General features: G+C 39.2%; 1 protein-coding gene across 2 annotated transcripts in view; it reads right to left on the reverse strand.

Moving 5' to 3' along the window:
• Positions 1 to 1,549: 1,549 nt before the first annotated feature.
• The window catches only part of CETN3 (centrin 3), a 606,464-nt gene continuing 589,673 nt past the window's right edge, over positions 1,550 to 18,340 (reverse strand). For both annotated transcript variants that reach the window (XR_013995870.1, XM_081089054.1), the window contains one exon: positions 1,550 to 2,768. Coding sequence is in view for 1 of the 2 variants with exons in the window: in XM_081089054.1 (XP_080945180.1) it covers positions 1,880 to 2,680 (801 nt within the window). In the remaining variant the exon portion in view is untranslated. The remainder of the gene's footprint in view (positions 2,769 to 18,340) is intronic.

The raw sequence follows: 18,340 nt of genomic DNA on the forward strand, positions 1-18,340 counted from the left end.
ATAGCTAATATTTCCACCACTTGTTATATTTCAGGAAGTGTTCTAAGTGTTTTATACATATTAATTTCTTTAAGTCATAGATCAATTTCATGGAGCAGATTCATATATTTTTATTTTATATAATAAGTTAGATTTGCAAGATCCCCTGCATTTACAGTTTTGGTCTTTTTTAACCAATACTGTAGCCTTAAAGTTCCCTTCACCTTAACCAAACCTTATTTTCCTGAATACAGACCTTTGAACCTCCATTTTCTTAGAAAACTTATGAATTCTTTCTCTGTCCTCCTGAAACATAACTCTCCTCTCAGTTTCTTGCCAGTTTTACAACCTAAGAGTGTCTCTCTCAAGAACCTGGGAGCCATCCTTTTGAAATGTAATCTCCTCTCTGAGAGGAGGGGCCTACCTTCATAAGCAAGAATTAGCAGTCAGATGGCCTCATCACATTGAGCAACCTCCTCCTCAAGTCCTCCAGCAGTTTTTGCATTAGCTCTCCTCAGAATTTAACAACTCTCCTAAGACTCAACTAAGCCTGAAATAAGCTTTACATTGCATAAAAACCCAATGTATTCTCCAGCTGGATGGCTCAGTTGGTTGAATATCATCCCATACACCCAAAAGGTTACAGGTTCGATTCCCTGTCAGGGCACATACCTAAGTTGAGGGTTCAATTCCTGGTCAAGGTGCATACTGGAGGTAACAGATCAATGTTGCACATTGATGTTTCTCTCTCTCCCTTCCTCTCTCTAAAATCAATGAAAAATATCCCCAGGTGAGGACTCAAAAAAATCCAAGGTATAGATTGCATTTATTTTACTCTTTCAAAATAATTTTTTAAATATGTTTTTATTGATGTTAGAGAGAGAGGAAGTGAGAAGAAAAAAAGAGAGAAACATGATCAGTTGCCTCCAAAACACCCCCAGACCAGAGTTGGACTGGGAATAGAACCTGAAACCTGGGTATGTGCCCTGACTCAGAATCTAACCAGCAACCTTTTGAAGCACAAGGTGATAAGCCAATCAACTCAGCCACACTGCCAGAGCCAGAATAATTTTTAAGACTAACATCTTTAAAAGATTCATGGAGAAAGGAGATAAATAGAAGTGAACCTGATGTTCAATAAGTGGGAGAGGGACAGGGGAAGCCTTGTGAGGGGCAGACATGCTGCTTACTCTTTTCTCCCATGATGGATGCATCCTGAAAACATCTTGCATTCCTAAGAGAATTCCTGGTATTCATGATATTGTTCATAATAATAAGAGATTTAAGAAACCGAAGATTCCCCTGCTTCTCCCACATGAGAACAAAGCAGTCCTAATTATCTAGCACGAGGAAGTCGGTGCCAGCGTGGATTTATGCTCCCTTCCAAACTAGAATATAGCATCACAAATGATTTTCTTTTTTTCCAATTCTAATTTTTCAGACCTATTAAAATGACTCTAAACCAAACTGCTTCAAAAGAAATAATATTGGCTTTCTCCCATTATAACTTTCTTTTCTCCCTTGTCTCCTTCCTACTAAGTCAAATTAATCTGCTTTATTATTTTTTTTCCTAAGGTCTCCAATAAGACCCTGTCACGTAGCATGGAAGGTATGGATTAGGTTGCTTTTTCAATTAGATCCTTAGATGCCCTCCAGGTTGTTGCTACAGCTATCCAAATCAGGCTAAATGCTGGTGAGAGATCTCGGTTAGGCGATCTGGGAACAGAAAAATGAATCAGGAAGAACTTAAAATAATCACGTGAGGAAGTCAACAGTGATCGGTTGGGAATCAAACTGATCACCTTCTGATGGGATCTCAGTTGACTGTTGTTAAGTGCAAGGCAAACCTCTGTCCCCAGCAGAGGAGATTTAAGGACCTGATCAGTCCTGTACCTTGCCATCACACAGATGATACTAGTGATCCGGGTTCAACAACATCAAGGCAATATGACTCTATCTCGAATTGTGCTTTAAACACTTGCCGTCCAATGTCCGGGGGCAATGATATCTTTCCTTGCTGTGGAAGTGTTTGTGGTGCAACGAGCTTTGCTTGTAGGATAGAATACGCTGTATGACTCCATCTAAAATACAAGCATGTTGAGAATAGCCCCGTGGGTTCTAAGTCCACTGTGAGGTAAGCAGTTATGGGGGCAAGTAGAACTTCACTGTATGTGCTTGCTAATGCAATCCGTACGTGATATTGTGAATATTTCAATGTAATTTGAAGAATTAGTGATGCGTATCCAGGGATGATGGTGTCCTCTGGACTAACCTCAGGAAACTTATTGGTGGACATTTTCATGTTTTTGTAATTAACTACAACTGATGGTTTTGCCTCTGCGCTGTTAGGCTCGGGCTCTTTGGACATTGGAGATTTTGGAGGTGGTGGTGCAGGAGCAATTGCTTGGGGTTCTAAGCATGGAGTCAGATCTATGTGTCCTTCAGGAGGATGCGTCGACACATATGACGATAGATTCAGCTGACTAATTCTTCGCTTAATGTCATCTACACCCTCCCGTAGCTCTTTGATCTCCTTCTCGTTATTCCAGAGGAACTCAATTATCTGGTATAGTACTGTCATTAGTGTCTCTGGAGGTGCCTTCAATGCCTCAATTAGTTCTTGCAGTTTGTCGTCTGAAGCAGGTCTCGAGCTTTCAGGCGGCTCAGGTACAGAGGATGAAGTTCCTTGAATACTGCTCATGGTCTCAACCGTTGCTGCTTGGCTCACAGACCCGAGATCGTCTGATGCTATTATGCCGGCTACTTCCTCGGTTTCCCAAATTAATCTGCTTTAAAAATAGAAAAGATAAGTGATTATATAATCTTCTAAGGGAGGCAGGAAGCTGTGGGACAGAAGGCACAAATGAAATGCTCACACGTCGGGCATATTTAGACAATGCGCATGTCAATCCAGGCCTTCTGTGGCCGCTACTGTGGGGATCAGCAAGTAGAGTGGGGAGAGCCTCCCTGTCTGGGACCCTTCGTGATGTAAAGTGCCTTCTGGGGAAAGGAAATGCTCCCCAAGCCCAGGGAAAATGTGAAAATGCCACTCAGAGCTCATGTCGCTCAGAATTACAGCCGGAGGCAGTGAGAAGCCCCTGCGACTTAATCCTGACACAAGAGAGGGAGGGGGACTTTTTACCAGCTCAGCTGGCACTGTCATTGGAGCTTTCAAAACCTGATTTTGAGTCTTCCCTTTAATTTATATGGAACGAGAGAGAGAGAGGAATTTAATCATTTCAGGTAAATAGTAGAGCTTCGCTATAACAGAAGCAGGAGCTCCTCAGCCCCTAACTCCATTCCCTAAAATCCTGCCCATCCCCAAAAAGAAAAGTCATTGTCCAAAGAAAAGTCAGTTGAGGTGGGAGGATGATATTCAGGGTGAAGAGAGTTATTTTAAGAAGCCAAAGGCATTTGCATTTCTAAACTATTAGGAGATAAAACTAAGGGAAATTTTAAAACGCGTGTACATATATCCATGTTTTAAATCTAATTTGGGGTCACAGCTGTAATTGCAAAAGCTTTGAATTGTGTGTCATGCTGGAATAATGTCGTGTTAGTGAATGTAAAGCATTCAGCATTACTTTACGCCTCATTGCACCCTAAGTGTGATGCTATTTCAATACAACACCTACCACTTTTAGGTCTTTATGCTTAAGTATGTCTTGCTGGATGAAATCAAGCTACAAATTGGATGAAATTGGGTCCTTCCAGTGGATTCTACTGCTAGAAGCTCCAAAACCCAATTGTTTTCTAAGTCCAATTATATGAATTCAGAATTCAAATTATCATTTCTTGCACTGAAAAATAAACACAAAAGCTCAACTTTCTGCAGAGATGAAAAGTAGATTTTTGGCCACGAAAATAAAATTAACTTTTTTTTTTTCACACCAGTATTAAAAATGGCTCAGAAATGAAGCAAGAAATGCTAGAGAAAACATAACCTGCACAAATTTGAAACATAATGTATCCATTGCTCAGGCAAAATGGTTCTTCAGACAAACAACTCCATCCAAAATACTTCACTGAAAAACTGCTCTGTGCTTAGTTTCCTTTCATCCTCGTAAGATGGCTCAAGTCATTCCATTGCCACCTACACTTGTGGTTGCAACAAATTACCTATTTTTAAAGACAACATTCTGATCAGTGTCCTTCCATCTGGCACTTAAAGATGCATTTGAAAAATGACCTTGCTCATAGAGTCTGACCACTTCATCCTCAGACAATTTGTTTCACTGAACTGACCAAAGGGTGGTGAGATGGGGGACAGATGTTCAGTGTGGCAGAGAGAATTAAATTGAACCTACCCAGAACTGAATCCAAGTTTCAAATAGTAATTATTAATGTTGATTTTGAAAATCCTTAAATAAATTCCCCAAAATCCTTTTCATTGTAGAAACAACAGCTTTTTAAAACAGTAGTATTTTGCTGGCAATACTTCTGGGGGACAACTCCAATAAAACAACAATCAGTCAGAAAATGTATTCCATGAATATATTTCAGTTATGCTAAGTGAAGGCTGTATTGTGTTTCTTTTTATAAAATATATTTTTATTGATTTCAAGAGGAAGGGAGAGGGAGAAAGAGACAGAAACATCAATGATGAGAGAGAATCATTGATTGGCTGTCTCCTGCATGCCCCACACTGGGGGGTCGAGCCTGCAACCCAGGTATGTGCCCTGACCAGTAATCGAACTGTGACCTTGGCTGAAAGCTGTATTTTTAAGAAAAAAATAGCTAACCAAATAGAAAATATTGTTCTATCCATGAGTGAGTATTATAGTAATATATAAATTTATGCTTGTTCCTAGTCATCAAAAATAATTAAGTTTGCTAATAGCGACCTTAAGGGGAAAGTAGACTAAAATATAACATTGTAAGTGGATACATTTGTATTTGTGTTTTTTCTCATTTTGATTGTTGACACTATTACAGATGTCCCTATCCCCCCCCCACTTTAGTCCCCCTCTACCCACCCGACCTCCCTTATTTTTGTTTTCAATGAAATAGAATACCGATAATTCAGTAGGCAAAAGCATTCTGGTAAACGACAGGAGTACTGTGTAGAGATTATCTGGTCCCAGGTCAGGAACTAGGATTCCCTGACAGGGCTATCAGCCCTCTTTTGAGAACCATGTGTTCTTGGTAGAATTAGACTGAGTTAAATTGAACTGGAGAAAGAAACTGTGTCACTGACACTAGATAAAAATAATTCAAAATAACAATAATCACCAACCGCTGTGGGGCACTGAAGAAATAAAATGGAAAGGAAAGCCACAGGCACACACAGGGTTGGAAGTAAGTGCGGATAAAACTCAGCTTTCCACCCGCACCCACACCCTCAGGAGTAATGCCAGGTGCTATTTGAGGTCATGGAAGTAGTTTATGATTCCTCCCTCTGTGCAGTTCTGATTTCTGTTCACAGACTATACCAAGTTGTCTAGCTTCTCTCCTCTTTCCTCCCCATCATTACTGCCTCCTCAGCTTAGTTGCTAATGTGATGTAATCTAATTCCAGGCCTATCTTCCCTGTGCTATACTGCAGCTGCCAAGCCCTTAACCTAAAACCTCCACAACTAGTAGGTAATCTGTCTTGATGACTTTACTTGCTGACTTAATTTATATACTAGTCAAGACAACTAACATGGTCTGTTGGCTTACCCCACCATCCCCCACAAAGAAAAAACAACCCCAAAAAACATATGTAGGGAAATTATAGGTCTGAGAAAGAATTATAATTCCAGAGTTGGGGATATGTCAGGAGTTGGGGGGCAGAGGGGAACATAGGCAGGAGAAAGAGAGAGGTATATATTTCTATAGACAATTTCTACAGTCAATCCTCATTATTCATTCATGGATTTATTATTTGCAATTTTCCCTCTTGCTAAAATGTATTTGTAATCCCCAAATCAATACTTAACCCCCCAAATCAATACTGGTAGCATATTTGGTCATTTGCAATCATGTGTAGAGTGATTAAAACTTTGAGTCTCCTAATGGGCTGAGGTCCAAGCAGGCGATGCTCTGCCTTCTCTTTTCAGTTCATATTGTAAATAACCATTCATTTTGTGGTCTATTTAGTGCCACAGTTTTCAAATATTTGTGCTTTTTGTTGGGGACTTTGCTGCTTAAAATGGCCCCCAAATGCTAAAGTGCTATCTAGCTTCCCCACGTACAGGAAGGCTGTGATGTGCCTTCCTCAGATAAGCTTCATTCAGGCATGAGGTACTGTGCTATTTTTAATTAAATGATAATAGTAAGAGCACATGCCAAAATTTGTGAAATGCAACCAAAAGGAAAAACATCACTGATTAAGAAGTACTAGTATAGTTTTGAATACATCTTTCTAGAAATTAGATTAAAAGTAGTATTTAATAACAATTTGAAGGAAACTTTAAAATCAAGGACATAAACATGGTCTGAATAAATGGAAATTTTACTTTCTTAACTAGGACAACTCACTTTAATAAAAGTGTCAGTTTTCTCTAATTAATGTATGAATTCACTCTTATTTTCAGCTAGATGTTTTGATAAATACATTTAATATTTACATAGAAAATCAAGACCACAAATACCTCTTAGACAAATAAGAGAAAATAATGAAGAGACTCTCCCAACCAATATAAAGATAAACTACAAGGTCATGGAATAAAAGTCATGCAGTAGCACAAAAATAGATAAATGGATCAAAAGAATATTCAGAGATGACGTATGAAAAAATGCTCAAAGTCACTAATCATCAAAGAGATGCAAATTAAAACAATGAGGTACCACCTTGCACCTGCCAGAATGGTTATAATCAACAAATGATAAGTGTTGACTAGGATGTGGAGAAAAGGGACCCTGCTGGTGGGAATGCAGACTCATGCAGTCACTGTGGAAAACAGTATGGAGTTTCCTCAAAAAATTAAAAATGGAACTGCCATTTGGCCCAGTGATCACACTTCTAGGAATATATTCTAGGAATCCTGAAATACCAATCAGAAAGAATATATGCACCCTATGTTCATAGCAGTGCTATTTACAATAGCTAAGATTTGAAAACAGCCCAAAGGCCCATCAATAGATGAATGGATAAAAAAACTATGGTGCATGTATACAGTGGAATACTATGCAGCTATAAAAAAGAAGGATCTCTCACCCTTTGAGATAGCATGGAAGGATGTGGAGAGTATTATGCTAAGTGAAATAAGTCAGTAAGAGAAAGACAAGTATCACATGATCTCACTTACATGTGGAATCTAAAGAACAAAATAAACTGATGTACAAAATAGATCCAGAGACATAGAAGCATGGAACAGACTGACAAATATCAGAGCAAAGGAGACGGGGAGGGGTAAAGGAGAGGAGAAGAGATTAACCAAAGATATTCATATGCATATAAGCATAACCCATGGACACAGACAATAGTGCAGTAGGCCTGCTGTGGGAAGGGCCTGGGGTGGGGTGGAGGGGATCAATGGGAAAAAAAGGGGGGACATCTGTAATACTTTCAACAAAGATAAATTTTAAAAAAATAACATTCAGATATAAACAAATATATATCTGGGCTTAATATAGATTTAACCCAATAGGGAAAGGATAATTTGCTTTTAAATGGAGTGGGGCATAGCAGCTCATTTTGTGGAGCAAATAAAACTCGCTCAAAACACTGTATACAAAGTTAGACTCAAATAGATTAAAAGCCTATCAAATTAATGGGATAAAAATGTAAGAAAATATCATTGTGAGATGGGCAAAAAGGAAACATTTTAAACAAAACTAATTATATGCCAAATAATTATGAATGGGCAAAAATAAAAGGCATATGATACATTGAGGAAAGATATTTGCAGTGTTTAAAAATGATAAGTATTGAAATCAACAAGAAAAAGTTAAAAATTCCAATGGAAAAATAAATACAAAGTAAATAATACGCAGTTTACAGAATAGGAAATTTTAAAAACACAAACAAAGAATGATGCTCAAATTCATTAGTAACTAGAAAATGAAAACCAAAACAACAATATGATTTCAACAACCTATCTTCTTAAACTGGCAAAATTTAGAAACCTGGAAAACACCATAAGTTGGTGAGGATGTGAAATTATGGAGACCCTCATGCAGAAGGCAGACTTTGGTAGCCCTTTTGAAGAGTAACCTGGCATTACTGAATCAAATTTGATATATTTACACACCAGGGTCCAGTAATCCCCAAATCCTTTACACAGTGTTGAAGAAGCTTATCAACTATTATATTCTTTGTCAGGGTGTCACAGACAGTCAGCATATCCATCACTGAGAGAACAGGCATCTTAGTTCAGATAAATGCACACCCCAAAGTTCTATGAAGCAGCTAGAAGCAACAGACTAAATATCCACCTAGGCACAGACGTTTAAAAAATAGTACTGAGTAAGAAAAAACAAAACACAACACACACACACACACACACACACACACAATACTATATATTAAAATTAAAATGCATCCAGACAACACAACAATACACACTTGCATGGAACAATGATGATAGATACTATGAACTGGATGATATAATTCATTTGATCCTATACAACTGATACACATATAGATAAGTAATTTTAAAAATATTAGTAACAATGATATCATTATAGACCTTCATCCCCTGAAGAGTTGGCATTTTAGTGAGCCAGACAGTTATTTATGAAAAGATGGTCTGATCAGAGAAAACCACTGTTTGTGTCTCACAGATCAGACTCCAATGGAAGAATTTAGTCCCGATTTGAGGCTCTCACATTAAGCAGAATCTTATGTAAAGGACCTGGTAAGTGAAAGGACTGTAAATCACCTAATATGAAGAACAGGGAGGTAAAATGGAACCGTTTTATCTGGAATCATAGAAATTATATTTACAATAGTTTCCCCCTTGTCCATGGGTTATACGTTCCAAGACCCCCAAGGGATGTCTGAAACCACAGATAGTACCGACCACTTTTTAATTTATAAACTAGGCACAGTAAGAAATTAACAACAATGACTAGTAATAAAATAGAACAAATTTTAATAATATACTGTAATAAAAGCTATGTCAATGTAGTCTCTCTCAAAATATCTTACTGTACGGTATTCACCTTTCTTCTTGTGATGATATGAGCAGGTACAATGCCTACGTGATGAGAGGAAGTGAGGTAAATGATGTAGCACTGTGACTGAGAGCTAGGTTACTACTGACCTGACAATTGGGCAGAAGGAAGATAAAATCTACAACAACTTTCTTTTTTCTTCATCACAATTTCACAGATAGGTGATTCATTCTTACCATAGGTCTTGGCAATCACTGCATATGATTTTTCTTTCTTTCCTGATTAAGTTAAAAACTTTTACCTTTTCACTTAACGAAGCACTTTGCATATCTGAATTGTCAGTGTCAGGACTCTTGCACTTTGGGGCCATTAATAAGTAAAATAAGTTACTTGAACACAAGCACTGTTGTTTGCAACAGTAGATTTGATGACTAGGATGACTGCTAAGTGACTAATGGAGACACTGGGGGTAATTCACATCTGAGCAGGAGGGCCTCAGTACAGTGAGCAATTTAAAACTTATGAATTGTTTATTCCTGCAATTTTTTACTTAATATTTTACTTAATATAGTTGCCCACAGATTACTGAAACCTCAGAGTGAAACTACAGATATGGGGGCACTACTATATCTCTCTTCAATTAACTTATGAGTTCTCACGTAGGAGAGAGATAGGGCCTTGCATATTGCTTGGGAGTAGAGGTGGTAAAAGCAACCAATGGACCCTATGGACAAGTAGATTTAGGACAAGAACAAAGGGGAAATTTCTAAAAGTGAGAAAGATATAAAATTAGCATTATTATAGCATTTTTCTACCGGAAGATAGACATCATTTGTCAGGAATGCAGAGAGATTCTTGTCTTTGAAGGAATTGCCCTTCTACCTTTTAAAATTTTATAAATCTAAAGACTTGCCCTAACCAGTTTGGCTCAGTGGATAGAGCATCAGCCTGCGGACTAAATGGTCCCAGGTTTGATTCTGGCCAAGGGCATGTACCTTGGTTGCGGGCACATACCCAGTAGGGAGTGTGCAGGAGGCAGCTGATCAATGTTTCTAACTCTCTATCCCTCTACCTTCCTCTCTGTAAAAAAATCAATAAAATATATTTTTAAAAAAATAAAGACTTTAAAATTCTCAATGCAAAGAAAAGTTAAGTTTTAAGTAGTCTGTTTTCTTTCTCTCAAATTTGGATTAGCAATGACTCTAGTGGCTAAATATGCTATTGAATTTTAAAAATGGAATAATTTGAGAATCTTCTTTCTTTCTGAACTATTTGAAATGTTTGTATGCCATGCTTATTCATCAGTTCACAGTGAAGTTAGCAAGGAGACTCTTGGATGGTTGCAGGTATTTACTCAGACATCAATCTATTTTCATACCTATGATTAAAAGCTCTCCAGAGCCATGATCCTGGACCACAGGCATCTGTTTTTCTCCATTGGGTTAAGAAGAACAACCCCAGGGTGTGACATAATCAGAGGTGGAAACTCCCCATGCCATCATATTATTCTGAATTCTGTATTAAAATTGACCATCAGCATGAGTTCCCTCAGAAATTATATCACTGCCAGCACCACTAGCATTTGAGTTATTCCAATGGAATATTATCACACAGTGCCTGAGGGATGTTTAATTCACTCCTTTTCCTTCTTTCTGAGTCTTACTCCTATTTTTCTTTCTCTTACCTCAATCAAATTAAAACTGGACCTTAAGGTATCGAAGGCACTCTTTTAAACTTGATTTTCTAAATAAAATGTGTAATGGTGAACTTCATGTCTCAATCTTGTTTGCGCTATAAAATGTATGTTAATACATTCTTATTTAGTACTAATGTGATTATACAGTGAAAATATAACTCAAAACCAGAGACATTCTTTTTTCTTCATTTACTGGTCATTCAAAAACACTGAATTATATTTAATTCCTATTCACTCCAGGTATAACATTCTCATATAGAGTCACTTCCCATTTTACTAAACTTAATGAAAGGATCAGAAAGCTATCTGTTAAGGATTATGAGAAGAAGAAAATAATGATATCACTAAAACCAGATTCATAATATTAGCTGCCTAAGCTGTGTATACATTGGTGAACTCAGAGCTGTTCCGATGGTAACCAGCAGAAAGTTATGCTGATAGTCAGAGGTCAAATAAACCTCAGGACAAATCCTTTTATCTTTTCACATAAAGAAGCACTTTTAATAAATAAGTATTAATAAGTAAGTATTATTGGAACATAGCCATACCAACATTTACAAATTGTCTGTGGTTGTTCCCATGATATAAAGTTGTTGAGTAGTTGTACTTCAGACCACAATGTCTGTAAAGCCTAACATATTTACCATCTTGTCCTTTCAGAAACACTTTGTTGACCTCTGCCCTAGATCTCCTGAAGTCCTGTGAAGCAGATTTTGAGACCCTTAGTTAATCCTCAAATAATAAGCCTGAATATATGTAAATAAAATATGCTATAAAACTAGATGGAGAGGAAAGATACCAGGACAGGGCACTTATTTACAGATAAAATATTTGTGGGGATTTTATTAATTAATTCATTAGATTTATATGTATCAAGGACCTACTCTGTTAGTCACCCTGCCAGGACCAGGGGAAACAGACCAAAGAAGATGCAATGTCTGTCCTCCTAGAACCTACTATAGGATTCACATATTAAACCAACTCAAATATGTATGAAACTACAAACTGAAGTGAGCATTATTACTTACCACAAGGTCAGTAATGAGAAATAAAAGTAACAAGTTTAAGGTGGGTATCTGCTTTATTTTTCCTGAATTTATGTCTCCCCCTGGTAACAGTAATCCTCTTTCTTTGGGGAACTATGCCTCCTCAACCTAAACATGGATTTCTAGAAAGGCTTGCAGGATCACTCTGCCCTTGTGGAGTTGGAAACATGACATCAGCTAAGTTAACTGGAGTAGTTCATGCTCCCAGTGAAAGTGATTGGTATAGGAAATGTTGTATGACTGAAACTTAACCAATCACCAGCAATCCTCAATATTTATTTGTAATGGAGAAGAGAAGTTCTCCTTCATCTTTCTCTTTTGTTGTGATGCCATAAAGAAGTCAGCCCCAAACTGCCAAGGATCTTGATTCTTCTTCATGTGAACTTGGAGAGATACATGGACAGACAGAAACAGATGCACATAGAGACAGGGAGAAAGCTCATGGCATTTGAGATCCTGGATTCAATTGTCCTTGGAGTCAAAGATAAACCAGAAATGATCAGGGGGGGTTTCCATGTAATATCCCAGAATAATCTGCTCCAGACACTCAGAAAAAGGAAATAGCTGTTGTTTTGAAATTGAGCTTACCTTGAAATCAGAAAAAAGACAAAGAACTACTGAAAATGTTTGCCAAGTGTAATTGGGGACAAATACTGTGTGTGCAGAGGGATAGATGTGTAGGAAAATAACTATTGAAGTGAAATGTAATAAAAATTCAAGTAAGGTGAAGTGAATGGAATCTGCTTTTTAACATGGCACCGTCAGAACCACCTAGAGTTGGCAGTGGTCAACAAACTCATTAGTCAACAGAGTCAAATATCAACAGTACAACAACTGAAATTTCTTAAAAACCAAGATGGCGGCATAGGTAAACACCGGAAATTGCTTCCTCACACAACCACTTCAAAAATACAACTAAAAGACAAAACGGGCATCATCCAGAACCACAGGAAGGCTGGCTGAGTGAAATTCTACAACTAGAAGGAAAGAGAAAAGCACACTGAGACTCAGAGGAGGTGCGGAAGTAAAGTGCAGAGGTACCAAGGCGCACGTGGAAAGGGCTGGCAACTGAGGATGCTACTGTCTTTTGTAATCGGAGGGAGTCTCAAGCTCCTGACTGCTCTGAACTCCAGTTCTGGGCGATTCTCTGGGGACCCAGACTCAAACGGGGAGAAACTGGACTGTCTGGCATCCATCAGAACTCCAGGGCAGCTTTCTCTTAGAGGTGCTTGCTGCGATTACCGGGACACTGAGATGTGGGGCCTCTTAGGGTAGGACTGAGGATCAGCCATAGCTGTTTGCTCCACCCTGTTGATTCCCTGAGACCCCACCACACCCAAGCTGTGCGCAGAGGCTTTTGCATATGAAAGGCCTGGCCCTTTGCAATCTGAAAATTACCTAACAAACTGCAGCTGGGTCAGAGAGACCCAGAACTTCCAAAAGAAGGCCCAAGGCCCCACAACAGCTTGCATTGCTTCACAGCTGGGCCTCATCTGGGCACCTCCAAATCCCAAACAAAGAAGAGGAATCTGCAGATCTCTCCATAGCTCCTGCTGTGTAGCCTCAAGCAGAGGCTAGATTAGCACCTCCTTAGAGATCCTAGAGCCAGCGTACCCAGTGGTCAGAGGGGGACCTTCCAGATTACAACTCCTCAGATCCACAAGGGACACACTCAAGGGGAAGACTCAGTCAGCACCAAAGCCCCACTGAAGCAAGTCTTGCCCCAGAAGGGTGTCTCCAACACAGATGTTCTCCCACTGTAGACACAGCTGATTCTCACAGCCAATTGGCCTGGAGGTCAATTCCTCCCAGTGATACCTACAACAATCAAGGCTTAACTACAACAGACTGTTCACAAAGCCCACAAAGGGGTGAACCAAGGTAATTGGGTGTCCACCTCAGGTAATTGGGGAGGCTGAGCCACTGGGCCCTATAGGACACCTAACACAGAAAGCCACTCTATCAACACAGGGAAGCAGACAAAATTCAGAGACAAAGAAACAGGTCACAAATGACAGAAATGAAGGAAAGCAAACTACTGGCTATAGAGTTCAAAACCACACTTATAAGGTTTTTCAATAATTTTCTAGAAACCGCCGATAAATTTAGTGAGACCCTCAAGGATATGAAAAGGGACCAACTAGAAATTAAGCATACACTGACTAAAATAAAGAATATTAAACAGAGTTCCAACAATAGACTAGAGGAACATAAGAATCAAGTCAAAAATTTGAAATACGAAGAAGCAAAAAACACCCAACCGGAAAAACAAAAAGAAAAAAGAATCCAAAAATATGAAGATAGTGTAAGGAACCTCTGGGACAACTTCTAGCATACCAACATCCGAATTATGGGGGTGCCAGAAGAAGAGAGAGCAAGGTATTGAAAACCTATTTGAACAAATAATGACAGAAAACTTACCTTACCTGGTGAAAGAAATAGACTTATAAGTCCAGAAAGTGCAGAAAACTCCAAACAAAAGGAATCCAAAGAGGACCACACCAAGACACATCATAATTAAAATGCCAAGAGCAAAAGACAAAGAGAGAATCTTAAAAGCAGGTATGGGTACCTACAAGGGAGTACCCATACGATTGTCAGCTGATTTCTCAACAGAAACTTTGCAGGCCAGAAGAGAGTGGCAAGAAATATTCAAAGTGATGAATACCAAGAACCTACAACCTAGATTACTTTACCCAGCAAAGCTATCATTCAGAATTGAAGGTCAGATAAAGAGCTTCACAGATAAGAAAAAGCTAAAGGAGTTCACCACCACCAAACCAGGATTATATGAAATGCTGAAAGGTCTCCTTTAAGAAGAGGAAGAAGAAGAAAAAGGTAAAGATACAAATTATGAACAACAAATACACATCTATCAACAAGTGAATCTAAAAATCAAGTGAATAAATAATCTGATGAACAGAATAAACTGGTGAATATAATAGAATCAGGGGCATAGAAAGGGAGTGGACTGACTATTCTCGGGGTCGGGGGAAGAGGTGTGGGGGGTGGGGAAAGAGACTGGACAAAAATCGTACACCTATGGATGAGGACAGTCAGAGGGGAGAATAAGGGCAGAGGGTGGGGTGGGAACGGGGTGGAGGGGAGCTATGGGTGGGAAAAAAGAGGAAAAACTGTAATAATCTGAACAATAAAGATTTAATTTTAAAAAAATACCATAAAAAATAACTTAAACTATATAGGTAGGTACATTGTTATTAACTTAATTAGGGTACTCCTAAGGCTTAGGAAGAGCCACACTCAAGGGGCCAAAGAGCCGCATGTGGCTTGCAAGCTGCAGTTTGCCGACCACTGACCTAGACAATGAAGTTCATATGCATACATGAGGAACCATGGGTGTTCCCTTTGCTTTGATTCTGGGACCTTTCACTGTTCTTGTTTTCCTTATACTTTTTCAATACTTTTTCAATTTCCTTTGTGAACTAATTCCTCAGACTGGGTCCTAAATTCCCTTGCTTCCATTCAGCAAACTTGTCCCCTTCTACAATATTAATTGCCCTCAATATATTGAGGATTCTAAAATTAAAATGTTTATTTCAGAGCACTCTTCTAAATTTCAGGCTCATATATCCATCACTCTATCAACATTTTCTCTTGTGGGTCTTAAATGAATGTCAAACTCATCAGGTAAATCAAGGATTCATGAATGCCTCCTCTAAAATTTCAGTTCCCCCGTCCCAGTAAATAACACCAACATGGTTCAAGCCAGAAATCTCAAAGTCATTATTTTTACTCTTGCCTTCATTTCCAACATTCAATCTATTGTAAACCCTGTGAATTTAAAATAGTGGTTCTTAACGTGGAGTCTCCTGGCCAGCAGCATGAACATCATCTGGAAACTTGTTAGAAATGTAAATTCTCAGGACTCACTAGACCTTCTAAATTAGAAACTGACTTTAAGGCCCAGCAATCTGTAATACATGCTGAAGTTTGAGAACTTCTGATTTAACTTTTTTAACAACTCTGGAATTTGTTAACTTTTCTTAATCTCCAATTCAGAGGCAGGATAATAAGAAGCTAGAAAAATTAAATGGCAAGTGGGATGGGAAAACTGAGACAGATAGCTGGACAAACTAGCCCAGCAATTTACAGCCAGAAACAGAAGGTCACCAGGGCAGAAAGCCCTAGGTGCCTAACGCCAGGCAAAACTGGTGCGAGACTTTGCCCCCAGGGTGGCTTTCCTCCCCTGGCATATCACTGGCACATCACTGGTCATGTGGTTCAGACCCTCCACTTACCTTTTCTCCCTAGAGATGACATCCAGGCCTCAGTTGTATTTCAGCTCCAGGCCCAGAAGAGCAGCCAAACCACGCAGGCAAACCAGGACCAGCTGCAGTGGCTAATAAGCCCCTGCCCTCGTGCTAACCAATCAGTGCAGACCTGGTGCTGACCAATCAGTGCAGACCAGGACCCTGAAAGGGCACCCCTAGAAAGGCTGATGAATGTTCTATTGCAATCTCCCTTGAGACCTCTCCTAAACTCCCCACCTTTGGAAAGAAGATGAAACCTCTCAAGACAAAGAAGCCAGTGCACGCCTTCATTAGGGCACGCCCACTTGAATCTCCTTTCTGATTGAATTTTCTTTCTCCTAAATGCTTAGAGTCCTCAGGAGACTTGCAATCAGGGGAGCAATGGCAACTCATGCTGGGCTAACCCCCTGAACCTGTCTCCAAGGCCCCCTTTTCTCTGACTTTCCAGTGAGCCCCCAGCATCCCTGCCTGGGCTATCTCCTGCTGCTTCTATCCTACACCTTCCTTATTTCACTGCCCCAGCTGTAATAAAGCACTCTCAAAGCCACTGCTTTAGGCCCAGTCCAAAGGCTATTTTGTTCTGTTTTAACAGTCCAAAGGTTTGAGAAGGGAGACACACAAGGCAGTTCCTCTGGGACGGCAGCTCCACCTCCTTCTGAAGGAGGCTCCCTTTGTATTATTTTCTGCAGCACAATGAGGAAAGAAAGAAATGTGAATAGCAAGGAAGCAAAGAGAGAAGACAACCGGTGCAAATGCCCTGAAGCAGGTAAAACCTGATGGTAATGACAATCATTAAAAGGCAAATGAGCCCAAGGAAGCAAAGCAGGAAAAGGCACAAGATGAGGCTGAAGAGCTCAGAAGGGCCAGATCCTGGGGCCTCCTATTTCAGTGTAAGCAGTTAGGCAAGAACAGCTAAATGATGCCAGCTGCCCCTGAGAGGACAGCCATGAAGAGGACAAGGATGCTTATGGATGGCCATACTGAACACAAAACAGCTCTCTTTTCTTGGGTCAGTAAAGCAGTTCAGGCAATAGTAATGATTGAGGAGGTGTTTGGGGGCAAAACTGGAAAAGTCATTATAATTTCTAATTTTGTTTCCATAGTAAAACATATTCCAAATCTAAACAATTAAGTAAAACAAACAAACAAAACTTTAGAAGCACAATCTATAGTGTTGGGGACCATATCAGCAGTACTAAGTATATTTAAAATTAAGTTGCTTGACATCAATCAATACTTTTACCTCTAAAGTTAAAAGTTAAACATTTCTTTAAGTTTTTTTTTTAAATCCATGATGTTCAATCATCCCAAGAATCAATTACTGATGGTTTTCAATTCCACTTTGGGCTTCGACATCTCAACTACATACTGTCTTTATTTATGTTTTCTTTTAAGCTTTATTTAGCTCTCCCCTTGTTCTCTTTCATTTATATAAATATGACTATGCTCAGCAGGCAGTTGGTTATATTTGTCAAACCTCCCCCCTGGTCTTCAATCAATCAATCAATCAATACAAAACCTATGTGATAGGAAAAAATCATTTAAATTCAATATTTTCCTCCTACAAAATGTTCGTTTCTGCCTACTCTTTGGCTACATTCCTTGGTGGAACAGTGAGGTGTAAGTGATACGCACACCTCATAATTGGCATAATTAACAGACCTCTAGGTTATTATGAGGCACAAGGTCTCCTGCTTCTTAAGGGCCAAAGCAGCCAGATTAGATAGTTCATTACCAGCCCGCACCTGGGCAGAGCTCCAGCTTCAGTTCACTGCAGCTCACTGGCAGAGCGGTCAGAGAGTACCATCTTCTACAAAGAAGCACTCTTAATAGAATTTTCTAACTGGCTGGCATCTAATTCAGCTGTAGCATTATTTGCAATTCAGGAAAATGTTTTCCAATGCAAGAGAAAAAAAAGAGAGAAATCTTTTTAACAACTCTGCAAAAAGAAACCTTGCTTTTAAACTTTGTTCTGCTCCTGATGTCAAAGCAGATTGCCCAACAAAGTAAGGCCCTGAGTTCAGTTCAGAGACAGGAATTTTCCCAAAGCCTTTGCCTTGACCTTGTTTACAAACAGCCCAATCTATGGAGATATTCCAGTTATCAGTGAGAATAATTCCCAGTTTAATTTCTTTTCTCCTATCCAAATGGTCTCTCTTTAAAATTATATGGAACCAGTAATCCATTGGTAAGATTTGGGGCTCTATGGGTCATGTGCAAGGGTCTTAAGCTTAGCTCCTGTGTAACTTTAGGCAAGTTACTTAGCCTCTCTGAGCCACCTTGCTAGAAAAAAAGATAGTATGTCTA

Source organism: Myotis nattereri (genome assembly GCF_964212035.1).
Source record: "Myotis nattereri genome assembly, chromosome: 4".
Classification (NCBI taxonomy): domain Eukaryota; kingdom Metazoa; phylum Chordata; class Mammalia; order Chiroptera; family Vespertilionidae; genus Myotis; species Myotis nattereri.